This window comes from Arachis hypogaea, chromosome 13, assembly GCF_003086295.3.
Source record: "Arachis hypogaea cultivar Tifrunner chromosome 13, arahy.Tifrunner.gnm2.J5K5, whole genome shotgun sequence".
Lineage (NCBI taxonomy): Eukaryota > Viridiplantae > Streptophyta > Magnoliopsida > Fabales > Fabaceae > Arachis > Arachis hypogaea.
The window spans coordinates 115,503,412-115,523,332 of NC_092048.1; the positions used below are offsets into that span (position 1 = coordinate 115,503,412).

The 19,921-nt window shown below is 36.1% G+C and overlaps 1 protein-coding gene across 1 annotated transcript; it reads left to right on the plus strand.

Annotated features, from left to right (window-relative positions):
* The first annotated feature begins 18,375 nt into the window (after positions 1–18,375).
* Positions 18,376–18,891, plus strand: LOC140177684 (zinc finger BED domain-containing protein RICESLEEPER 1-like). Its single transcript, XM_072210831.1, has one exon. It carries the CDS (start codon positions 18,376–18,378, stop codon positions 18,889–18,891), a length of 516 nt encoding a protein of 171 aa, XP_072066932.1.
* Positions 18,892–19,921: the final 1,030 nt, after the last annotated feature.

The following is a 19,921-nucleotide window of genomic DNA, read 5'->3' on the forward strand; positions in this document are numbered from 1 at the left end:
ATAGGATTCTTTCAAAATTAAACTCAATAAACTAGTATTCCAAGAATCAGCCTTCCATGTTTTTAAGTTGTTTATTTATTATTAACGTTACTATTTTAGTATAAAAGTCAGATTTCAAGAAAATAATTTAATAAACAAACTTCAATCTTTTAATGGTCCTCAAACTTAATTCTAATTAGTCATGAATTAATATTAACAACCATCAAAACCATTTTCAACCAATCCCAAATCAGTTTCATAGCCATCCCGATACATCAAATATCTAAAATTAACAACAAGCAGTTATTCTCAATAATCAAGAATACAGACACAACTCAACCAATTTAGCATACTCAAATAATGTCAGGATTTTCAGCAATTACAAAACAATCTGAAACCAATAAGAATCACAATCTCCAACCAAAATCAATCTCATTAGTTAATCACTCACAACAATAAAACCGGTCACAATCACAGCCATAATCTAAACTCAATTATCAGTTATCCATACACCAGCTTTTCAATAATCAGCTCAGCACATCTCAATTTAATAAGTAAAATTAACTGAATTACCATTTGCAGCTACATTTCAACCAATTCCAACCTGTCACAAATCCATTTTACAGCCATTCCTAATATATTAAATTTCCAATTCAATATCAAACAATTCAAAGTAATTCATTCAGGATCAGAATCTCAGCCAATTCATTGCCAAAAATCAATAATTTGAAATGCAATTCACTACCACATCTAATTTCAATTACAATTCAGCGTAATCACAACCACATTCAATTCTAATAATAAATCAGAATAATCACTCCAACTAACTATTCTCAAACAAATTTCAAACAATTCACGTCAACTAATGAACCCTTAAACATTATTAACTATTTGCAGTTATCCGAATAACTTTATAGGCATTCTAAAATAAAAACGTTAAATCCCCTACCTCAATGTCGCATTAACAACGCAATTAAACCAAGCAGCAGCCTCGGTGACGTTTTTCCTATGAGTTCCCTTCCTCTGGCAACAACACAGCAGCTCGGGACCTACGTAGCAGCATCAGAATCATCAAGAGCGGCTCCAACATTGGTTCCCGGCGACTCCAATGGCACTAGCAATCTCCAAATAGAGCCGGCAGCTACCTCCAGTAACGGCGGCGACAAGGTAATTTTACAATAATCTCTTTATACAATACAAACAGTTTCAGGGACAAGCTTCAAAGTAGAAACAAATTGGTAGGACAAGGAAGCAGAAACAGGGGGTAGAGCTTACCAAAACAGTAGTGGTTCTAATGGTGGTTTCCTGGGCAGCGCGAATGTTAGTTTCCGGTGGCAGAGAGCTCCGGCAACTCACAGAACCCAAAGGCAGAGGCAGAACTGGCGAGCGCTCCTCCTCCAGCGGCGGCTTGGTGAGACGCGGAGGCAGCTCGCGAGGATGGCGACGGCAACCCACAGCGCTGACGGCGACAAGGATGGTCGCGGGCTTCTTCCTCTCGCATAGGTCACAGCAGCGATTTACAGGCCCAACGACAGTGACTGTGAGGGCAACGAGCGGCTTCTTCCTCGCGGTGTCTGGCTCTCTCTCCGCGCTTGACGGCGTTCGGTGGCAATGGAGGCGACGCAGCAAAGGTTCCCTCCTCCCTTGGCTCTTGCGCGGTTCTTCCTTCCTCCTTGAACAGCGACGACGGCGTCCTCTTCGTCGGCAATAATGACCGCGGTGATGGCGAGGCGGGCTGGGCGTGGTGCAGCTCCGTTCACGAGGTGTGGGTGTGTGACAGAAGGGGTGTGGGCTGAATGAGTGTGGTGTCCTGAGTGTGTGTGTGTGCCGCGGTGAAGCTGAGGGAGAGAGGGTGAGTCTGTACACTTGTGATGAGGGTGACGGCGCTGAGGAGAGTGGGGGAGGCTTAGGGTTTCTCATTAGTAACTTAGGGTTTCTAATTTGGGAAATTAGGGTTAGAAATTAGGATTTTATAAAGAAATAAGGATAGATATGAGTAGATATTTTGATAAAATTGAAGGGTAGGATAATTTTAAAATCATGTACTTTATTAAAAATATTTAGAAACATTATTTATCAACATATTGCTAAGTTCAATCAATTATTTCTAATTTAAATTATAAAATAAACATATTAATCATATAATTATAAAATATAGTTCAAACTCAATATTAATCATTCAAATTAAATGATATATCTTCTCATTATTTTTCTATCACTAGACTTTAATTTCAATTTATAAAATAACCAATTATAATAAAAATTGTACATAAATATTAATTGACGTAAACTTAAAGTATTTATAAATATCAATCTAATCATTTCTAATAAAATAATTTCTAGGATTTCAAATTAATAACATAATTCATTCAAAATAGAATTTATTTAAATTAAATTATACAATTCTTCTTATTTTTCAATTATCAAAATTATAATTTCAATTGTACCAAATATCTAATAAAGATTATATAAAAATTCTAATTAATTTAAACTTCAATTATCATGAAACTCCATTTAATTACCTTTAGTAAAATATTTTTTCTTAAAATAAAATTATCAACAAATAAAATAAATCACAAATAATTAATTATTTGATTTTCAAAAACTAGGGTTGTTACATTCTACCCACCTTAGAAAAATTTTCACACTCGAAAATTGCTAGAATAAAATAAATTCAAACTGAAATCAAAGAAAGCAGAATATATGGACAAAAGTATAGGCAATGTTAAGGATGAATATTCAAAGAGTTAAGTAAGCAAATAGATTCATAGGCAAGCAAAGATATACAAGAATGACAAGGTATGGTTGGAAAACAATCAAATCACATTCTAAGGAGGAAATTCAAACTAGAGAATTCTAATGAAAGCAACTAAGAAAAAGATGGCACGAGTTCATGTGGCATGAATAAAGATTATACGTTGAATCGAAGCTAACTTCATAACTTCTAACGCTCCCAAACCCCGTGAATCGTATTACCTATTCTTCTATTTCGTCTATGATAACCCATTAGTGTTCCCATATACATAAATCATTAGTATTAAGTTGGCCAGACCTAATACCATGAAGTATGCAATGGTAGACTAACAGCGTTGATCATCAGACAGTCATGCATATAAAACTCAAACACTTGTTATCAGAACAAGTCACAAAGCATGACAGACACTCAGAGTATGCAGTGAAGCATAGTCAGTCCATTCCCAAGGCTCTAACAGGAACGAACTGCTCTGATACCATTTATAACGACCCAACTTCCAGAACGTCATGATCGTACCGAAAGTGAGGCGTTACCAACCTGCTTTCCTTTATTAACTATTTACTATTGAGCCTTTAGTTCGATATTGCGTTTCAATTTTATAGAAAAAATTCCAGAAAATTTTGTTTTTGATTATCAAAATCATATATCAAACATTTCAAAGTAGTAATAATCATATAATTATTAATAATAATATCTGTCATAAAAAAGATTTCAAGTAAAACTCAGAAACAAATCCTATCCCTCTGTATAAAATATAAATCTTAAGCAATAAGAGTGAGGGAACTCTATGAAAGCAAATTAACTCACACTTAACTCATAAATAAATTCTATAATCGCCCGCAGCTTCACACTGTGTCTTCGAACCTGTGTCACTGAAAAGGTAGAGGATTTTGGGGTGAGAACAAACCACACATTCTCAGTAGGGAATGGGAATGCTGTAAATGTAATGATTAACATGCAAATAATTAACTCAAGTTTCCAATGTAGTTTTCTTTATCAAACCTTTTCAAAAATTTCTTAAGACTTACTTGAAACCGTTTAAATCCCTTTCTTTAAATCATATTACTTACATAAAGTCTCAACCGCATTAGCAATTCATCAGCTACAAATAGCATTCCTCAACCATCACAGTAACTAAGTAAATCAGCAACATAAGTAATATACCCAAACCTCATTTCACAAATACCATTCCTCAATACTTTACTAAGTTCACAGCATCAACAAAAATATCTAATCAAACACACAAGCAAGTCACCAAGACAAATAGCACAATCACAAAGAAACAAGACAAGCAACACAAATTACAAGAAATAAAACAAGCAAACATAATCAAATGCAGATGCGCAAATAAGGATGATGCATGTCTAGCCCTAGTGCAGGTAATGAGCTCATTTGTCGGTTACAGACCTGCTCCTGACGTTACACGGAGTCCTTTGACCAGGTAAGGCTTTCCAGTTGGCTATACCTCTGTATACAGGAAATAACCCCTCTGCCACCACAAGGTCCACTGCACGCAGAAAATAACACATCTGCCACTGCAGGATGTATGCCGACACACCTTTTGTATACAGGAAATAACCCCTCTGCCACTACAGAAATGGAACAGGTGGTCACGGTACTTCTGTAGCAGAAAATAACCCCTCTGCCTTACAGAATTAAAATATGGATCTGTACCGCAGGAAAGCGTTCTCAGTGGTCGTACCACCATCTATCTGACTGCCTTCACGCAGTAGATCTTCATACAAGTATATCCGGTGTTGCCTTAACGCAACAAATTAATAAACACATCTCTTGGGTTGCCTCAAGCAACAAATGACCTTTCAATAGGTCCTCTGCTTTTTATTCTCTTTTATAATCATAAATACGCAAGCGGGACAAAACCCACGTCCTTGCCAACAATTTCATAAATTGAATACCTTTCCAAACAAGAATCAGTATAATTATCATCATAAGTTATCATTCTCGTTATTCATCTCCAGTTACATATTCTTATACAATATCTTCATTCTCGTTATTCATCTCCAGTTACATATTCTTATACAATATCTCTCTCTTAACTCGAACCAATTTTAAAACTATTTTCTGGTTTAATTTTTTTTCAAAAGACTCAAGAAAATCATTTATTTTAAATTCGTTAAATACTTTTCAAAACATCACCCTCTTACTAAAAGTAACGAAATAAAACTCTTTTTCAAGTTTACTAACTTCCCAAAGACTCAAAAACCATCTCTCTTTACCATTCAAATTCAAATATTATATATTCATTAAACTTCTAAAAAGTAATCCTTTATTTCAAACCCCATGCATAACTCTCTTCATATTGAATAAATCTCAAAACATAACTTCTTTTATAAATAATTCAAACTTGAACATAAACCTTGGTAATTCAAATTCAAAATAGTATAATTCTTTTCTTACCTAAATAAAACTCAAATAATATAATTTTCCAAGTTCAAATCTTCTAAAATGACTTTTCAAATAAAACTTCAGAGTTTATAAAATTTCGGCAGCACCTCCCCTAAAACTCGAAATTAGCCACCCTTACGGGTTCCCTCTTTCTCAACAGGTCTCCCCCTTTCCTCAACAATTACCAAATAAGAGGTTCTCAAATCAGTCAGAAAATTCACAATTTACAATAGCCAACAGTTCGGTCATAACCCACAATTCCTACATAACCCATCAATTCAACTTTCACCTCATCAATTCGTAACTAACTTTCACTTATTATAGGATTCTTTCAAAATTAAACTCAATAAACTAGTATTCCATGAATCAGCCTTCCATGTTTTTAAGTTGTTTATTTATTATTAACGTTACTATTTTAGTATAAAAGTCAGATTTCAAGAAAATAATTTAATAAACAAACTTCAATCTTTTAATGGTCCTCAAACTTAATTCTAATTAGTCATGAATTAATATTAACAACCATCAAAACCATTTTCAACCAATCCCAAATCAGTTTCATAGCCATCCCGATACATCAAATATCTAAAATTAACAACAAGCAGTTATTCTCAATAATCAAGAATACAGACACAACTCAACCAATTTAGCATACTCAAATAATGTCAGGATTTTCAGCAATTACAAAACAATCTGAAACCAATAAGAATCACAATCTCCAACCAAAATCAATCTCATTAGTTAATCACTCACAACAATAAAACCGGTCACAATCACAGCCATAATCTAAACTCAATTATCAGTTATCCATACTCCAGCTTTTCAATAATCAGCTCAGCACATCTCAATTTAATAAGTAAAATTAACTGAATTACCATTTGCAGCTACATTTCAACCAATTCCAACCTGTCACAAATCCATTTTACAGCCATTCCTAATATATTAAATTTCCAATTCAATATCAAACAATTCAAAGTAATTCATTCAGGATCAGAATCTCAGCCAATTCATTGCCAAAAATCAATAATTTGAAATGCAATTCACAACCACATCTAATTTCAATTACAATTCAGCGTAATCACAACCACATTCAATTCTAATAATAAATCAGAATAATCACTCCAACTAACTATTCTCAAACAAAATTCAAACAATTCACGTCAACTAATGAACCCTTAAACATTATTAACTATTTGCAGTTATCCGAATAACTTTATAGGCATTCTAAAATAAAAACGTTAAATCTCCTACCTCAATGTCGCATTAACAACGTAATTAAACCAAGCAGCAGCATCGGTGATGTTTTTCCTATGAGTTCCCTTCGTCTGGCAACAACACAGCAGCTCGGGACCTACGTAGCAGCATCAGAATCATCAAGAGCGGCTCCAACATTGGTTCCCGGCGACTCCAATGGCACTAGCAATCTCCAAATAGAGCCGGCAGCTACCTCCAGTAACGGCGGCGACAAGGTAATTTTACAATAATCTCTTTATACAATACAAACAGTTTCAGGGACAAGCTTCAAAGTAGAAACAAATTGGTAGGACAAGGAAGAAGAAACAGGGGGTAGAGTTTACCAAAACAGTAGTGGTTCTAATGGTGGTTTCCTGGGCAACTCGAATGTTAGTTCCCGGTGGTAGAGAGCTCCGGCAACTCACAGAACCCAGAGGCAGAGGCAGAACTGGCGAGCGCTCCTCGTCCAGCGGCGGCTTGGTGAGACACGGAGGCAGCAGAGTGTGGCAACGGCGGCGCTACGGCTCAGTAACGATGACGCGGTGGCAGCTCGCGAGGATGGCGACGGCAACCCACAGCGCTGACGGCGACAAGGCTGGTCGCTCGCATAGGTCACAGCGGCGATTTACAGGCCCAGCGACAGTGACTGTGAGGGCAACGAGAGGCTTCTTCCTCGTGGTGTCTGGCTCTCTCTCCACGCTTGATGGCGTTCGGTGGCAATGGAGGCATGGCGGCGACGCAGCAAAGGTTCTCTCCTCGCTTGGCTCTCGTGCGGTTCTTCCTTCCTCCTTGAACAGCGACGACGGCGTCCTCTTCGTCGGCAATAATGACGGTGGCGATGGCGAGGCGGGCTGGGCGTGGTGCAGCTCCGTTCACGAGGTGTGGGTGTGTGACAGAAGGGGTGTGGGCTGAATGAGTGTGGTGTCCTGAGTGTGTGTGTGTGCCGCGGTGAAGCTGAGGGAGAGAGGGTGAGTCTGTACCCTTGTGATGAGGGTGACGGCGCTGAGGAGAGTGGGGGAGGCTTAGGGTTTCTCATTAGTAACTTAGGGTTTCCAATTTGGGAAATTAGGGTTAGAAATTAGGATTTTATAAAGAAATAAGGATAGATATGAGTAGATATTTTGATAAAATTGAAGGGTAGGATAATTTTAAAATCAAATTTACTTTATTAAAAATATTTAGAAACATTATTTATCAACATATTGCTAAGTTCAATCAATTATTTCTAATTTAAATTATAAAATAAACATATTAATCATATAATTATAAAATATAGTTCAAACTCAATATTAATCATTCAAATTAAATGATATAACTTTTCATTATTTTTCTATCACTAAACTTTAATTTCAATTTATAAAATAACCAATTATAATAAAAATTGTACATAAATATTAATTGACGTAAACTTAAAGTATTTATAAATATCAATCTAATCATTTCTAATAAAATAATTTCTAGGAGTTCAAATTAATAACATAATTCATTCAAAATAGAATTTATTTAAATTAAATTATACAATTCTTCTTATTTTTCAATTATCAAAATTATAATTTTAATTGTATCAAATATCTAATAAAGATTATATAAAAATTCTAATTAATTTAAACTTCAATTATCATGAAACTCCATTTAATTACCTTTAGTAAAATAATTTTTCTTAAAATAAAATTATCAACAAATAAAATAAATTACAAATAATTAATTATTTAATTTTCAAAAACTAGGTCGTTTCCATTACCACTTTGATGTATGAATCTACACTAATGCACCTGCTACATGCAAAGGATACCTTGGAGCAAGACGCAGCAAATTTGCCTGCAATAAAGAGTATCTCGGAACATATAATCAATTCCAATAAAATACTTTCAATAATATAGAAATGGGAGACATCGTAAAACCAAAGGAATAGGAAGTACTTATTATGGCGAAGCTAAGTGTTAACAAGTGATGCATTTATTCTTATTCGTTAAATGTGTTCATAGGATATAGAACCAGCAACTTGATTTATTGAATAATATCCATAATTCATCACATCAATAACTTTAGAAAACTGTGATTTACAATTACGAATGATTGAAACAATAAATGAATAAGTAAATAACAAACAAGTCAAATGCAACATCAGGAACATACATACATCGGTAACCAAGAGGATCCCCAATCCATTGGGTCCGAATCCTTCATTGATCTTCAACGACAAGCCGAAGTTCTTTTACTGTAAAAACAAGATCAAGTAACAACCACATAATCAAATAAACAAAGGCATAGCAAGATAGACACACGCATTACCAAAAACACCTATAGCGCAAAAATGCTTAAGCACCAACGATCAAACACACAGAACATGAACATGCATCATAGCGATTTTTAGCTAAAATCCATTTCAAAATTGTTTGAGAGAGTACTTTGAGCTGAGATAAAGGAATAAAGTGGGAAGAGTTGGGAAGGAGAATGGGGAATCATATTCGGATTTGGAGGATATGGTGGTTTTGCTATGGTAAAGAATCAGGCGGGAACGAAACTGTTTTGAGAACTGATAAGTGCTAAGGCCGTGGTAGTGAGAATGGGTTTTGGAGAGGAGGGAGGTTGAAGTGGTCATCAAGTGTGTGTGGGAACTCTTTTTTTCTAATAATTTAAGTCACCTGGTCAAACTTCATTCTCAATTCTTCATTTTCCAACTTCTATAGAAAGCTCACCCATGAGGAGTAGAGGCCTCGAGTAAACCAAATTGTAATTCAACTCTTTTACCAACACCATTATTTGTCACCCCTCCCCTCCTTTCTTTCTGTCATGGAGGAGATACCTCCACCATTTTCTCCTGCCACCTTCTCTTTGCAGTCGATTGGAACCCCATATGTTCCCGTCTTTCACATGTCTGAAAACCCAGCGGTCCTAATCTTTTCTTCACATTCCATCCCTTTCTTCCTGCCGGCGTTTAGGCTCCCATTTGTTACCGCCTTTTGCCCATCTAAGAAGCCACGGGGATTGATCTTTTATTCATATCGCTCTTTCTTCTTGCTTGCCATTGTGTCCCCACCTGTTACCACCTTTCGCATGTCTGAGAACCCACCGGGATCAGTCTTTTATTCATATCATCCTTTCTTCCTGCCGGTCATTGTGCTCTCACCTGTTACCACCTTTCGCACGCCTGAGAACCCACTGGGACCGGTCCTTTATTCATATCACCCTTTACTCCCGCCGGCCATTGCGCCCCCACCTGTTACCGCCTTTCGGACATCTGAGAACCCACCATGAGCAGTCTGTTATTTAAACCATCCTTTCTTCATGCCGTCCATTGTGTCCCCACCTGTTACCGCCTTTCGGACATCTACGAACCCACCAGGAGCGGTCTTTTATTTAAACTTTGTGGCCCTTTTCTTGCTTCCAGCGATTGGTCTCCCATCTGTTACCGCCTTTTGCATGTCTAAAAACCCATCGAAGCCTATCTTTTATTCAAACTCTATGGCCCCTTTCTTGGCTCCGGCGATTGGGCCCTATCTATTATTACCTTTCGAATGTCTGAGAACCCATTGGGACCTGTCTTTTTATAAAATTTTGTGGCCTCTTTCTTGCCTTGGGCGATTGAGCCCCTATTTGTTACTATCTTCCGCATGTTTGAGAACCCACCTGGACCCGTCTTTTATTCAAACTCTGTAGCTCCTTTCTTGCCACCGGCAATTGAGCCCCATTTGTTATTGCCTTTTGCACATCATGAGAACCTATCAGGACTTGTCTTTTATTCAAATTTTGTGGCCCCTTTATTGCCTCTGGTGATTGGGCCCCCATCTGTTATGCCTTTCAAACGTCTGAGAATCCACCGTGATCATTCTTTTATTCTGCTACCATGTAAGATCAAGAGTCAGCAACTACATTACTTCATGTCGAGTGGAGCGATGAGCAGACCTGGGCCAATCGGCTACCAAAATGGTCAGTAACTTACTCAACTCACCTGTCCATGCAGAATCTTTGTTACCTAACCCCAATCTGAGGGTTATATTCATAGATCATCGCTTTATGCATGTTGAAATACATTTCAAAATGCATACGGGTAATAATCTTCATGATTTGATTAGAAACTTGCAACGGATTATCTTCACCATTTGTTCTTGCCCAACTATGTTGGAAGCTGCCGATTCAGGTAAACCGGTAGTTGTTGATAGCGGTAAAGCTCAGGTTTGCTCAGAACCAACCAATAACTTATGTTTAATTTATGGTCAATCTAATGAAATTGTGATCGTGCATATTTTATGATGTATATACTCTAGAGATGTATAGAGACAATTCACCTTTTTGCTTTAGGAAAGTTCTATATAGCGTAGATAACAAAAAGGCCAATTATGTACAGATCTAAAGAGATTCCTTTTTACTTTTGCCTTTTCTTGGACTTTTTTACCATTTGCTATATGAATATTTTCATTTAAGATATTATTTGGTAGTTCGCTCAGTCGGTCGGTTATGAGATGTTGGGAAGAGGATCAGGACTTGAGTACGGGTTCTAAAGTGGGGAGCTGCACCAATGGATCGTCGGTTGGTCAGCTGGGGTAGCTACTTACAAGGACACTCCGATGTTTAAGTTAGCGTCCGTACGATGAGGTGGCTAATTTAAGGTAATAGTGACGTGCCTGGGGAGAGGGGTAGGTCCCCCTCCCTTATCCCTATTTTTTCGGGTGGACCCTCATTCTACTAGCTGTTGAGATTTTCCTAAAGAAGATCGGCTCCCCTGAGTGCATCTAGCCATACGGAAGGGGAGCGTGTCCGCTTAGTAGAATCCCGGCTCTTGTTTGGTTAGGCCTATAGTTGTCAGAACCGAACCGGTAATGTTACCATTCACTAGTTTATTGGTTTAACTGATGAATTACTGGTCCAACTGGTAAAATCGGTCTCACGTAAATAGAAAATATAAAATATTCAAAAACCTAAAATTAAAATTTGAAATACATATTTTTACTAACATTTTAAAAACAATTAAGTCTCGAATTCTATAAATAACTAATACAAAGATAGACATAGAATTAGTCTGTACTACGATAATAGTATCTTAATTGGACACAATAAGAATAACAATCTATGAACTATATCCAAAGAGTAATTTCAAAGTCTGAATATCTTTATATAATTAAATAATTATATATAAATTTATTTTTCTTTTCAAAATAAGTAATTTTATTTTATTTTTATATTAATGATTATTTTTATTTTAAAATTAATTTATTTGTACTTCAATTAAAAAATAATTAATTTAAAAAATGTTGAAAATAAAAAATACCGAGTTAAGTATTTCTATATATATATATATATATATGTGTATTAGTTAGGATATTATATAAAATACAATATATACTATAAAAAGCATGAATGATACCAAGAAAACATATTAGTGCAATGGTTGTCAACTTAGTTTTTATATGAGAAGAGCCAAGTTCGACTCCCAGACTGCACTTGTTGATCGGACTAGTTTATGCCGGTTTGATCGGTTCGTGCTGGTTTTGACCAATTCATCTCCTTAAACGGTCTGTATACTAACCCAGATCGATAGGGTTTGGTTCACCAATTTTTTGGTCGAACCATTCGGTCTGGTCCGATTGTAACAACATGGTTGGGCCAGAAGTGGCGCATTCGCCTACTTTCCACCCAACATGGGTTCGTCGGCGAGGGTCTAGGCTTCTGGTGCTTTCCTCGCGCTTGGGAATTGCCCCAACACCTGTTTCGAGGGCGTCACTTTGCTTATCATACTCAAGGCATTAAATACGTTTAAATGTGATTTGAAAGCACACGAAAAAGTCGATTTTGTCCTTGACCTTTCGTGCTTCTTCTTCTACAGTTACAGTTACGGTTACCTCCCTTACTCCATATTATCATTTTCATTCCTCCCTTTTTCCCTCTGTAACTGCCACCACCATTTACTTCTTTTGCCACCTTTCTACAAATATTACCTCCACCATTGCTTGTGGATTTTGCTCTGCCACCGTGAGGGATTTGCCATTGCATGCTTTCAGCACCCTTCTGCGCCACAAACACTGGTAAGTGATTATTCATTTGTGTCATTTTGTTTATTCTCTACCATTGCTGCCTTGGTGTTCTTGCTGTTGTTACTTCTGAATCAAATTGGTATTTGCTAGGTAGCTTTTAGGTGTCATTTTCGTGGTTTAGGCTAGGGTGGTTTGGTGTAGAATGACTTAGCCTTGGCTTAGGATATTCTTTTAGCCTTGTGATTAACTTAAGTGGTGTCCCACAGTAGTTATGACGATGTGACCTCACAGTATGGCTCTCCCTCTACCTAGGCTCATGAATCGTTATATATAGTGTACATCCAACGTGACGAGTACCACAACTAGAGTGACCCCCGAGGACCTACAGGAGCTTTATGACACATGAGCGATATGCGGAGGCAGTCCCAAGGAGAGGGAACTACAAGCTTTTAGTTTCGGGCCTCCGCGAACATATTTGTCACCTTAACCTTGATGTCCCCCGTGTCTCCGATTGGAGGTGGGTGTACAAACCTATGTTTACTGTTCTAGGTGTCCGATTTCTCTTTTCCTCTTTATCCAGGATCTATTAAATAGGTGTGATGTTGCCCATCTTAATTTCATCTGAATAGTTGGGCTGCTATCTGGTGCTTCGAGATGGTTTGCAAGTACCTGGAGTTCTCGGCTACTGTAGAAGTCTTCCTTTCCTTTTTTCGACTTACAAATTTGTCCTGGGAGGGTAAGCACAAGAAGGGGTATCTTTCCTTTTGAGCTGTGCAATATTGAAGGCTCTTCAGCCTTTTCAAAGTCTCCTTCTATGGTTTCAAAGAAACTTTTTTCAAAGTAAGACCAGCTCGAGGTCGCGATCCCTTTTGGCTTACCCTTGAGGAGGAGAGGCGTATCCTGACCTTCTGGAGTCTTGGCGCCGGCTCCAACTACTTGATCAAAGTGACTTACAAGGGTATAGGTCGGCAGAACTAGTAGATTGTTAACATTCTGCTGGCTGTGTACGACTCTAATACCCTTAACCCTAATCTTTTGATGGGTGATCAGAACGTCAGCCAAAACTGTGTGGGTAAGAGTAGGGTACTGTTCTTTCCATTTTTCCAACTTGTTTGCTTCTGTTTCCTTAACAACTTGGTAACTTGGTTTTTGGTTTTTCTTTGCAATTGAGATGGAAGGTGGGAACACTACCCTTAGTTGCTTGATGATGCACTTTTTCCTTGATGGAGATGACGACGCCCTCGATTCTCCCAAAGCCCGGGTGGAGATTCCTCAGCCCGAGGGGCCAGAGGTCCAACCTGAATCCTAACCTGGGCACAACAATATGGCGAGGTTGACTAGGATAAGGGGGCCATAGTTGGGTCCTCTTCGGGAGTTCAGGAGGGGGACGATGATGATTTAGAAATTCCTAATCCTGAGAAAAGGAAAGCTGGGTTCATCCCCGAGCAACTTCTCTTTGTTATGGAAAAATACTTCGATGCGAACACCTTTATTAACTCCTAACTAGGGGTGAAAAAAGGTTAGGCAGCCTACAGCCTGGCCTGATAGAAAACAGGCCCAGGCTCAGGATATTTAAAAAGCCTAAGTTCTTTAAAAAGTTAGGCCTAGGCTTTTGAAATAGCCTGTTGGACCTGTTAGGCCAGTCTGGGTCTGCAAAGATATATGTAGAGTTTTATTAGACTAGTAAAAATACAATTGGAAGGATTTGAACTTGGTTCTTCTATAATATTAAAACATCTTTATCCACTAAGCCATTTGTCTCTTTAATTAAATATGCATTTTTATTTTCTTAATATCTTTAATCTTTTATGCTGGAATATCAAAAGTCAATCAAAGAAAATAATTCTAAAAACTTATTCCATCCACGCTAATAAACAAACATACACGTTTATATTCCCACAAAATTCTCTCTTTTCTTATCCACTCTACATGCTTCTCTACCACCCTCTTCATCTTCTCTCTCTTTGACTCTTTTCTTTAGTATGTGCTTGTTCTTCTTCTTCATGTCATTATTTTTTTATTTTTTAATCTTTGTTGTTATAATGTTAATTATCATTCATTAGTTAGGGTTTTATTTTTTCAAAGATTTTTTTAAGTTTGATTTTTTTTTTGTTTGTGTTGTGATATTGTTTTTACTTTTTCAAACATAAAACTTTATCAATTTTTTGCTTTATTAAAAGGTTCTTACTTTATGCCTTTGATATAATGAAAGTAAAAAAAAGTCATAAGATAATGTTGTCTGTTAATTTTTTGTTTAGGCATTACAATAGGCTTTAAAAATGGCTGAATCTATAACTCCAAGTGATCCATTAGCCAATTCTATTTCTTTAAATGGAGAAGAAATTAATCAGTACCAACAGTGCAAACAACAGATACTATGATTGTACTATTACAAACACCAACAACTACATCAGCACCAACATATACAACAACTATTACAAATCAACAAGTTACTGATGAAAATGGTGGTAATGAAACCGTTATTACAAAAAAAAGGAAGATGACTTCACCAATTTGGGACGATTTTGATCAAGGTGAAAGTTTTGAAGGTACTGATGCATGAGAATCTTTAGTTATTTTTAGTTATTATTTTCTTGAATAAAGTTAATGATCTCTTGTTTTTATTAAGATTTTTATGCTTTTAATCAAGGTTTCTTAGAGTTTCTTTCTTTGAACAAAGTTAGGGATTTTTTTTATTTTAATTGAGATTTTTGTACTTTAATCAATATTTTTTGGAGTTGCTTTATGCTTTGATATGTGTAGAAAATTATTGAAAGATTTTAGACAAGAACAAAGGAGGAGATGGACAATCAAAGAAGCTTTTGAGAGAAGCAAGAAAGGTGGCATGCAAGAGGAAGCAACCTCCCAGGAAAGCAAGAGTTGGAAACAAGCCCAGGAAAGTTCAAAGAGAATTTGCAACCCTGACCTCTTAATACTCTAACAAGGATAACTTGAGCTATTAAGGTCCAAATGAAGGAGTTTCAGTAGTATTAGAAACCTAACTTCTGGAGCTTTCCAATGATATATAATACTCTATAGTGAACACTGAATCTGAGAGCGCAAATCACCATTCATTGTCGCAAGAAAAATCAACAAAAAAGTCCAGCATGTTGCACACCAAGGCTGGTGTGTTGCACGCCAGCTCCACTTCCCTAACCTTTTCATACTCTAACGAGCATAACTTGAGCTATAGAGGTACAAATGAAGTGATTTCAGCGGTGTTAGAAAGCTAACATCGAGGTTTATTCCAACAATATATAATACTCTATAGTAGACATTCAATTTTGCTAGCACTCTGCATGCCTGAAATGACACTCCAAATGCCACAAACCCAATAAGCTGCCAGGGGTGCAATGAAGCGGCATCTTGTATGCTTACATTGGCGTGTTGTATGCTAGAAGGGGGAAGCCCCCAGGGACATGCAAAGTTGGCATCCCTTACGCCACACATGGCGTCCTATATGCCAGAAATGAAGTCATCCAAGAAGGTCCATGTTGTTGGCATCTTGTACGCCAGGTTTGTGAAGCGTACCATTTTGAGACACCTTTGACGCAACCCAGGCCTTCCCAACTCAACATGGAATTTGCGCTCTGTATGCCACACATTGACGTGCTGTACGCCAAGCGAAAAGCCCAATATCACACACATTGGTGGCGCTTCGTACACCAGGATTGGGGTGTTGTACACCTAGTATGAGAGTCCATCGCAAGCCCAGCCAAGTGAAGCCCACAATTAGTAACTCATCAAGGCTGAAGTTCCAGTTACAAGCAAGAATCATCTAGTGATAGTTAATTAGAAAAGTTTAAATTTAATGTAATTTGAATTAAATTTGCATTTGAATTTGAAGATTGTAATTTAGGATTTTAAAAGGGCACAGAGAGCACTTTGTTAGGGACCTATCTTTTTCATACACTTTTCTTCTTCTTTTTGAATTCTAGTTTTGCTCTGAACATGAGTCACTAATTCTCTCCATTAAAGGGAGGAGCTCTGTGGAATTGTAATGAATTGATGTTATTACTTCTCTTCTTCTAATTCAAGCATTGTTGTTCTAAGAAAGAGTTTTTGTTCTTCATTATAAGGATTTAAATATATTGAAAAATAGTTTGAATCTCACTTGAATTCTATGATTCACTTGGAAGAATGGTCATGGTAATTGAGCTTGAAAACTTCTTTCTCACAATTCTTATAATTTTAGATTTGGGTTTGATAAGTCACATGGAATTAACCTTATTTAGATCTTAAGAATTGTGTGGCTTTGAATAAGATATTATGCTTCATCTCTTTTCACGAGTAATTAATCAAGAAACTGGCAATTGATTAAGTCAAAGAAAACTAAATTATCAAGGAATTGAGATTCAATTACTTATGATTTGCCAGAGATCTATCTTTGCATGGTTAAAAGGAAAGTGAGAATCATTGATCCTGAGAAATTCGCATCTCCAACCCTTAATATTTTTAATCAAATTACTCTCTCATTTGTTTACTTACCTTCATTAAATTGCTTTCATCCCATTTGCTTTCATATTATTGCTTTCAATTACTTATGCTTATTTACTTGCTTTCCTTTAAAGTCATTATTGCTTCAGTTAATTGCCTTTAATTTCCACTAGATTGTTGCTTTCAATTTGATCTTTATTTTTTGCACAATCCTTAACCATATTTTGAATCATTTAGCTAAACTAATCAATTAATCATTGCTGTCCTTGTGAGAATGATAACCCATCCACCATAGTATTACTTGAAACGATTTGGTACACTTGTCGAATTATAGATTGCTATAATCCGTATCAGGTACAAAAGATATTTGCAAATGTTGCAAATCAATGTTTTCTTACGCTGAAACAGGAGCTAGTACTTCTCATTTATGGATACATTCTAGTAGTTGCTTACAAAGAAGATTGCATGTTACTGCACAAAAGGAGCAACCATTGATTCCATTTCAACCTTCCAATTCAAGTGTTAATCCCTTTGTGACACTAGAAGCAAGATATTTTCAAGAGAAGATGACACAAATAATTGCTATAGTAATTATAATTCATGAGCATCCTTTCAGCATTGTTGAGGATAAAGTTTAGATGTGGGGCTTCTAATATGCTAATTCTGAATTTCATAAAGTTTTTCGCGAAACTGCTCGAAGTGATTGCTTGGAAACATATGAGGCAGAAAAGAAACAATTAAAGGCGTTGTTAGAAGATGTTAGAAAGATAAGTTTGACAACTCACATGTGGAGATCAAGCCATCAAATTGTTGAATATATGGTTATCACAGGTCACTTTATTGATGCAGGGTGGAATCTTCATAAAAGGATTTTAAGTCTTGTTCAAGTACCTGCTCCTAGACGTGGCATTGATGTTGCAGATGCTATTTTCGAGTGTTTAAAGACTTGGGAAATTGAAAACAAAGTCTTCTCAGTATCTGTTGACAATGCTTCATATAATGATTCATGTCTAAGGGCTCTTAAGGATACTATTTCAGATAACAACTCATTACCTGTTGGTTGGTGGTAGTTTGTTTCATGTTAGGTGCTGCACACATATTCTGAATTTGTTGGTACAAGATAGACTAGGTAAAATTAAAGGTATTATTCACAAAGTTCATGAAAGTGTCTAGTATGTCAATTTTAATGATTCAAGATTCAAAAATTTTTTTGAGATTGCTGAGAACAAGCATTTGAAAGGAAAAAAACTCATCATTAATTATCCAACAAGATGGAATTCTACTTACAATGTTATCTGTGACTTTGAAGTTTAAATCTGTGTTTCCCGTGTATAGGAAAAGAGAACCCCACTACAGTTACGAACCATTACTAGAGGATAATTGGAAGAAAGTTGACAAGATTTACAAACTTCTAAAAGTTTTTAATCTTCTACTCATGTCATTTCTGGTAGTGAGTATCCTACTACAAATTTGTACCTTTGAAGTTTAGAGATTGAAACAAGTAATTGACATGCTATTGAGGATAGATATTCCTTCACGAGAGAAATGACAACCTTAATGAAAGAAAAGTTTGACAAATATTGGGGATAGTGCAATATGGCAATGTTTCTAGCTTGTGTTTTGGATCCTAGGTGCAAATTACATGTTATGAAATTCTGTTTTCCTTTAATTTACAAACCTGTGGCTATTGAAAATGTTGATAAAGTGAAGAATACATTGCAACAAATGTATGATGACTATGCTGAAAAATGTCATGGTGAGACAACAATAAGTGGAGTTAACACTAATGGTCCAGTTGCTTCTTCTTCTAATGTGGTTAGTTCTGAAATCAGTAAAATTGATGAAATATGGAATGTGGTTCAGAAAAAAGAAGCCATTCATGCAACAAAATTAGAATTAGAGGTTTATTTTGATGAGAGTGCTTACATTTCTGAAGGCAATTCTAAGTCTTTTAGTGCTTTGAAGTGGTGGAAAAATAATAGCCTGAAGTTTAAGATTTTATCTAAAATGGCAGTAGACATATTAGCAATTCCTATCTCAATGGTGGCTTCAGAGTCTTCATTTAGTACTGGAGAAAGAGTTATTGATAAATATCGTTCTCGACTAAATTAAGAGTCCATTGAAGCTCTCATTTATGGAGGATATTGGCTTCACAACAAGTATGGTTTGAAGAAAAAACCAAAGGTAAAAATCAATTTTCTAATATTTCTCTTTTTGACTAAGAATCCATGTTATAGAAAATATTTCTCTTTTTAAATTTGAGAACATTGGTATTGGTATGATGTGAGTAACTAGAATAATAAAGTTGAATTTTCATGATATATGAATGAGGTATCATATAATTTATACTAAGATTATGACCGTAATTTTATTTTGATCATTCTCTTTTGTACTAATAAAAAAAAAGTATTTGTTGCATTTACATTGTTTAAAAATCTAATGATATATGTATGTGTGATTTTTTTTTCAAGGTTTTAGAACAAGAAGATTAAATCATTTTCAAGCTTGGAGAATTAATCGATTAATTGTCCAACATTTCCTTTACTTTGTTTTGATTTAAGTAGTTATTAACTTTTATTTGATGTTATGTGTAGTTGGTTTATTACAACTCTCGATATTGATGAAGTATTTTATTTTGATATGTTACATATTTTGGAGGTAGCCAAGTGAGAATATACTCATATACATTGTCTTTTTTTTAATCAATGATAGTTATTTATCAATATTTTATCTTTTTTGTATCAATATTATCCATAAATTTGTTATTTTATATTTTATAATTTTGAAATTAAATTATACCTTAAATTTAATTATTTATTAAAAAAATAGGCCTACTGACAAGTTTCAGGCCAGGCCAGATTTGACAACAGGCTAAGCTCAGTACTCATTAAAAAGCTTATACCAGGCTACAAGCCAGTCATAGGTGAATATACTCTATCACAGGTCTGGCCTATTAAGAGTAAAGTCTGACCTGACCTGTTTCCACCCCTACTCTCAACTGCTGTCGGGTACTGAAATTTTTTTTGCGATAAAGACCTGGGGACACAGGCCAAGTGGACTAATTAGAGCCTTCTCCGAGCTGCTGTTTTTGCGAGGAAAGTGAAGCCAGTCTTGGCCCAATGCTAGACTTTGGATGGGAAGT

What these genes read in the sequence shown, in the direction of transcription:
- LOC140177684 (XM_072210831.1), top strand. Translation starts at nt 18,376, where the DNA reads ATGGCAATGTTTCTAGCTTGTGTTTTGGATCCTAGGTGCAAATTACAT.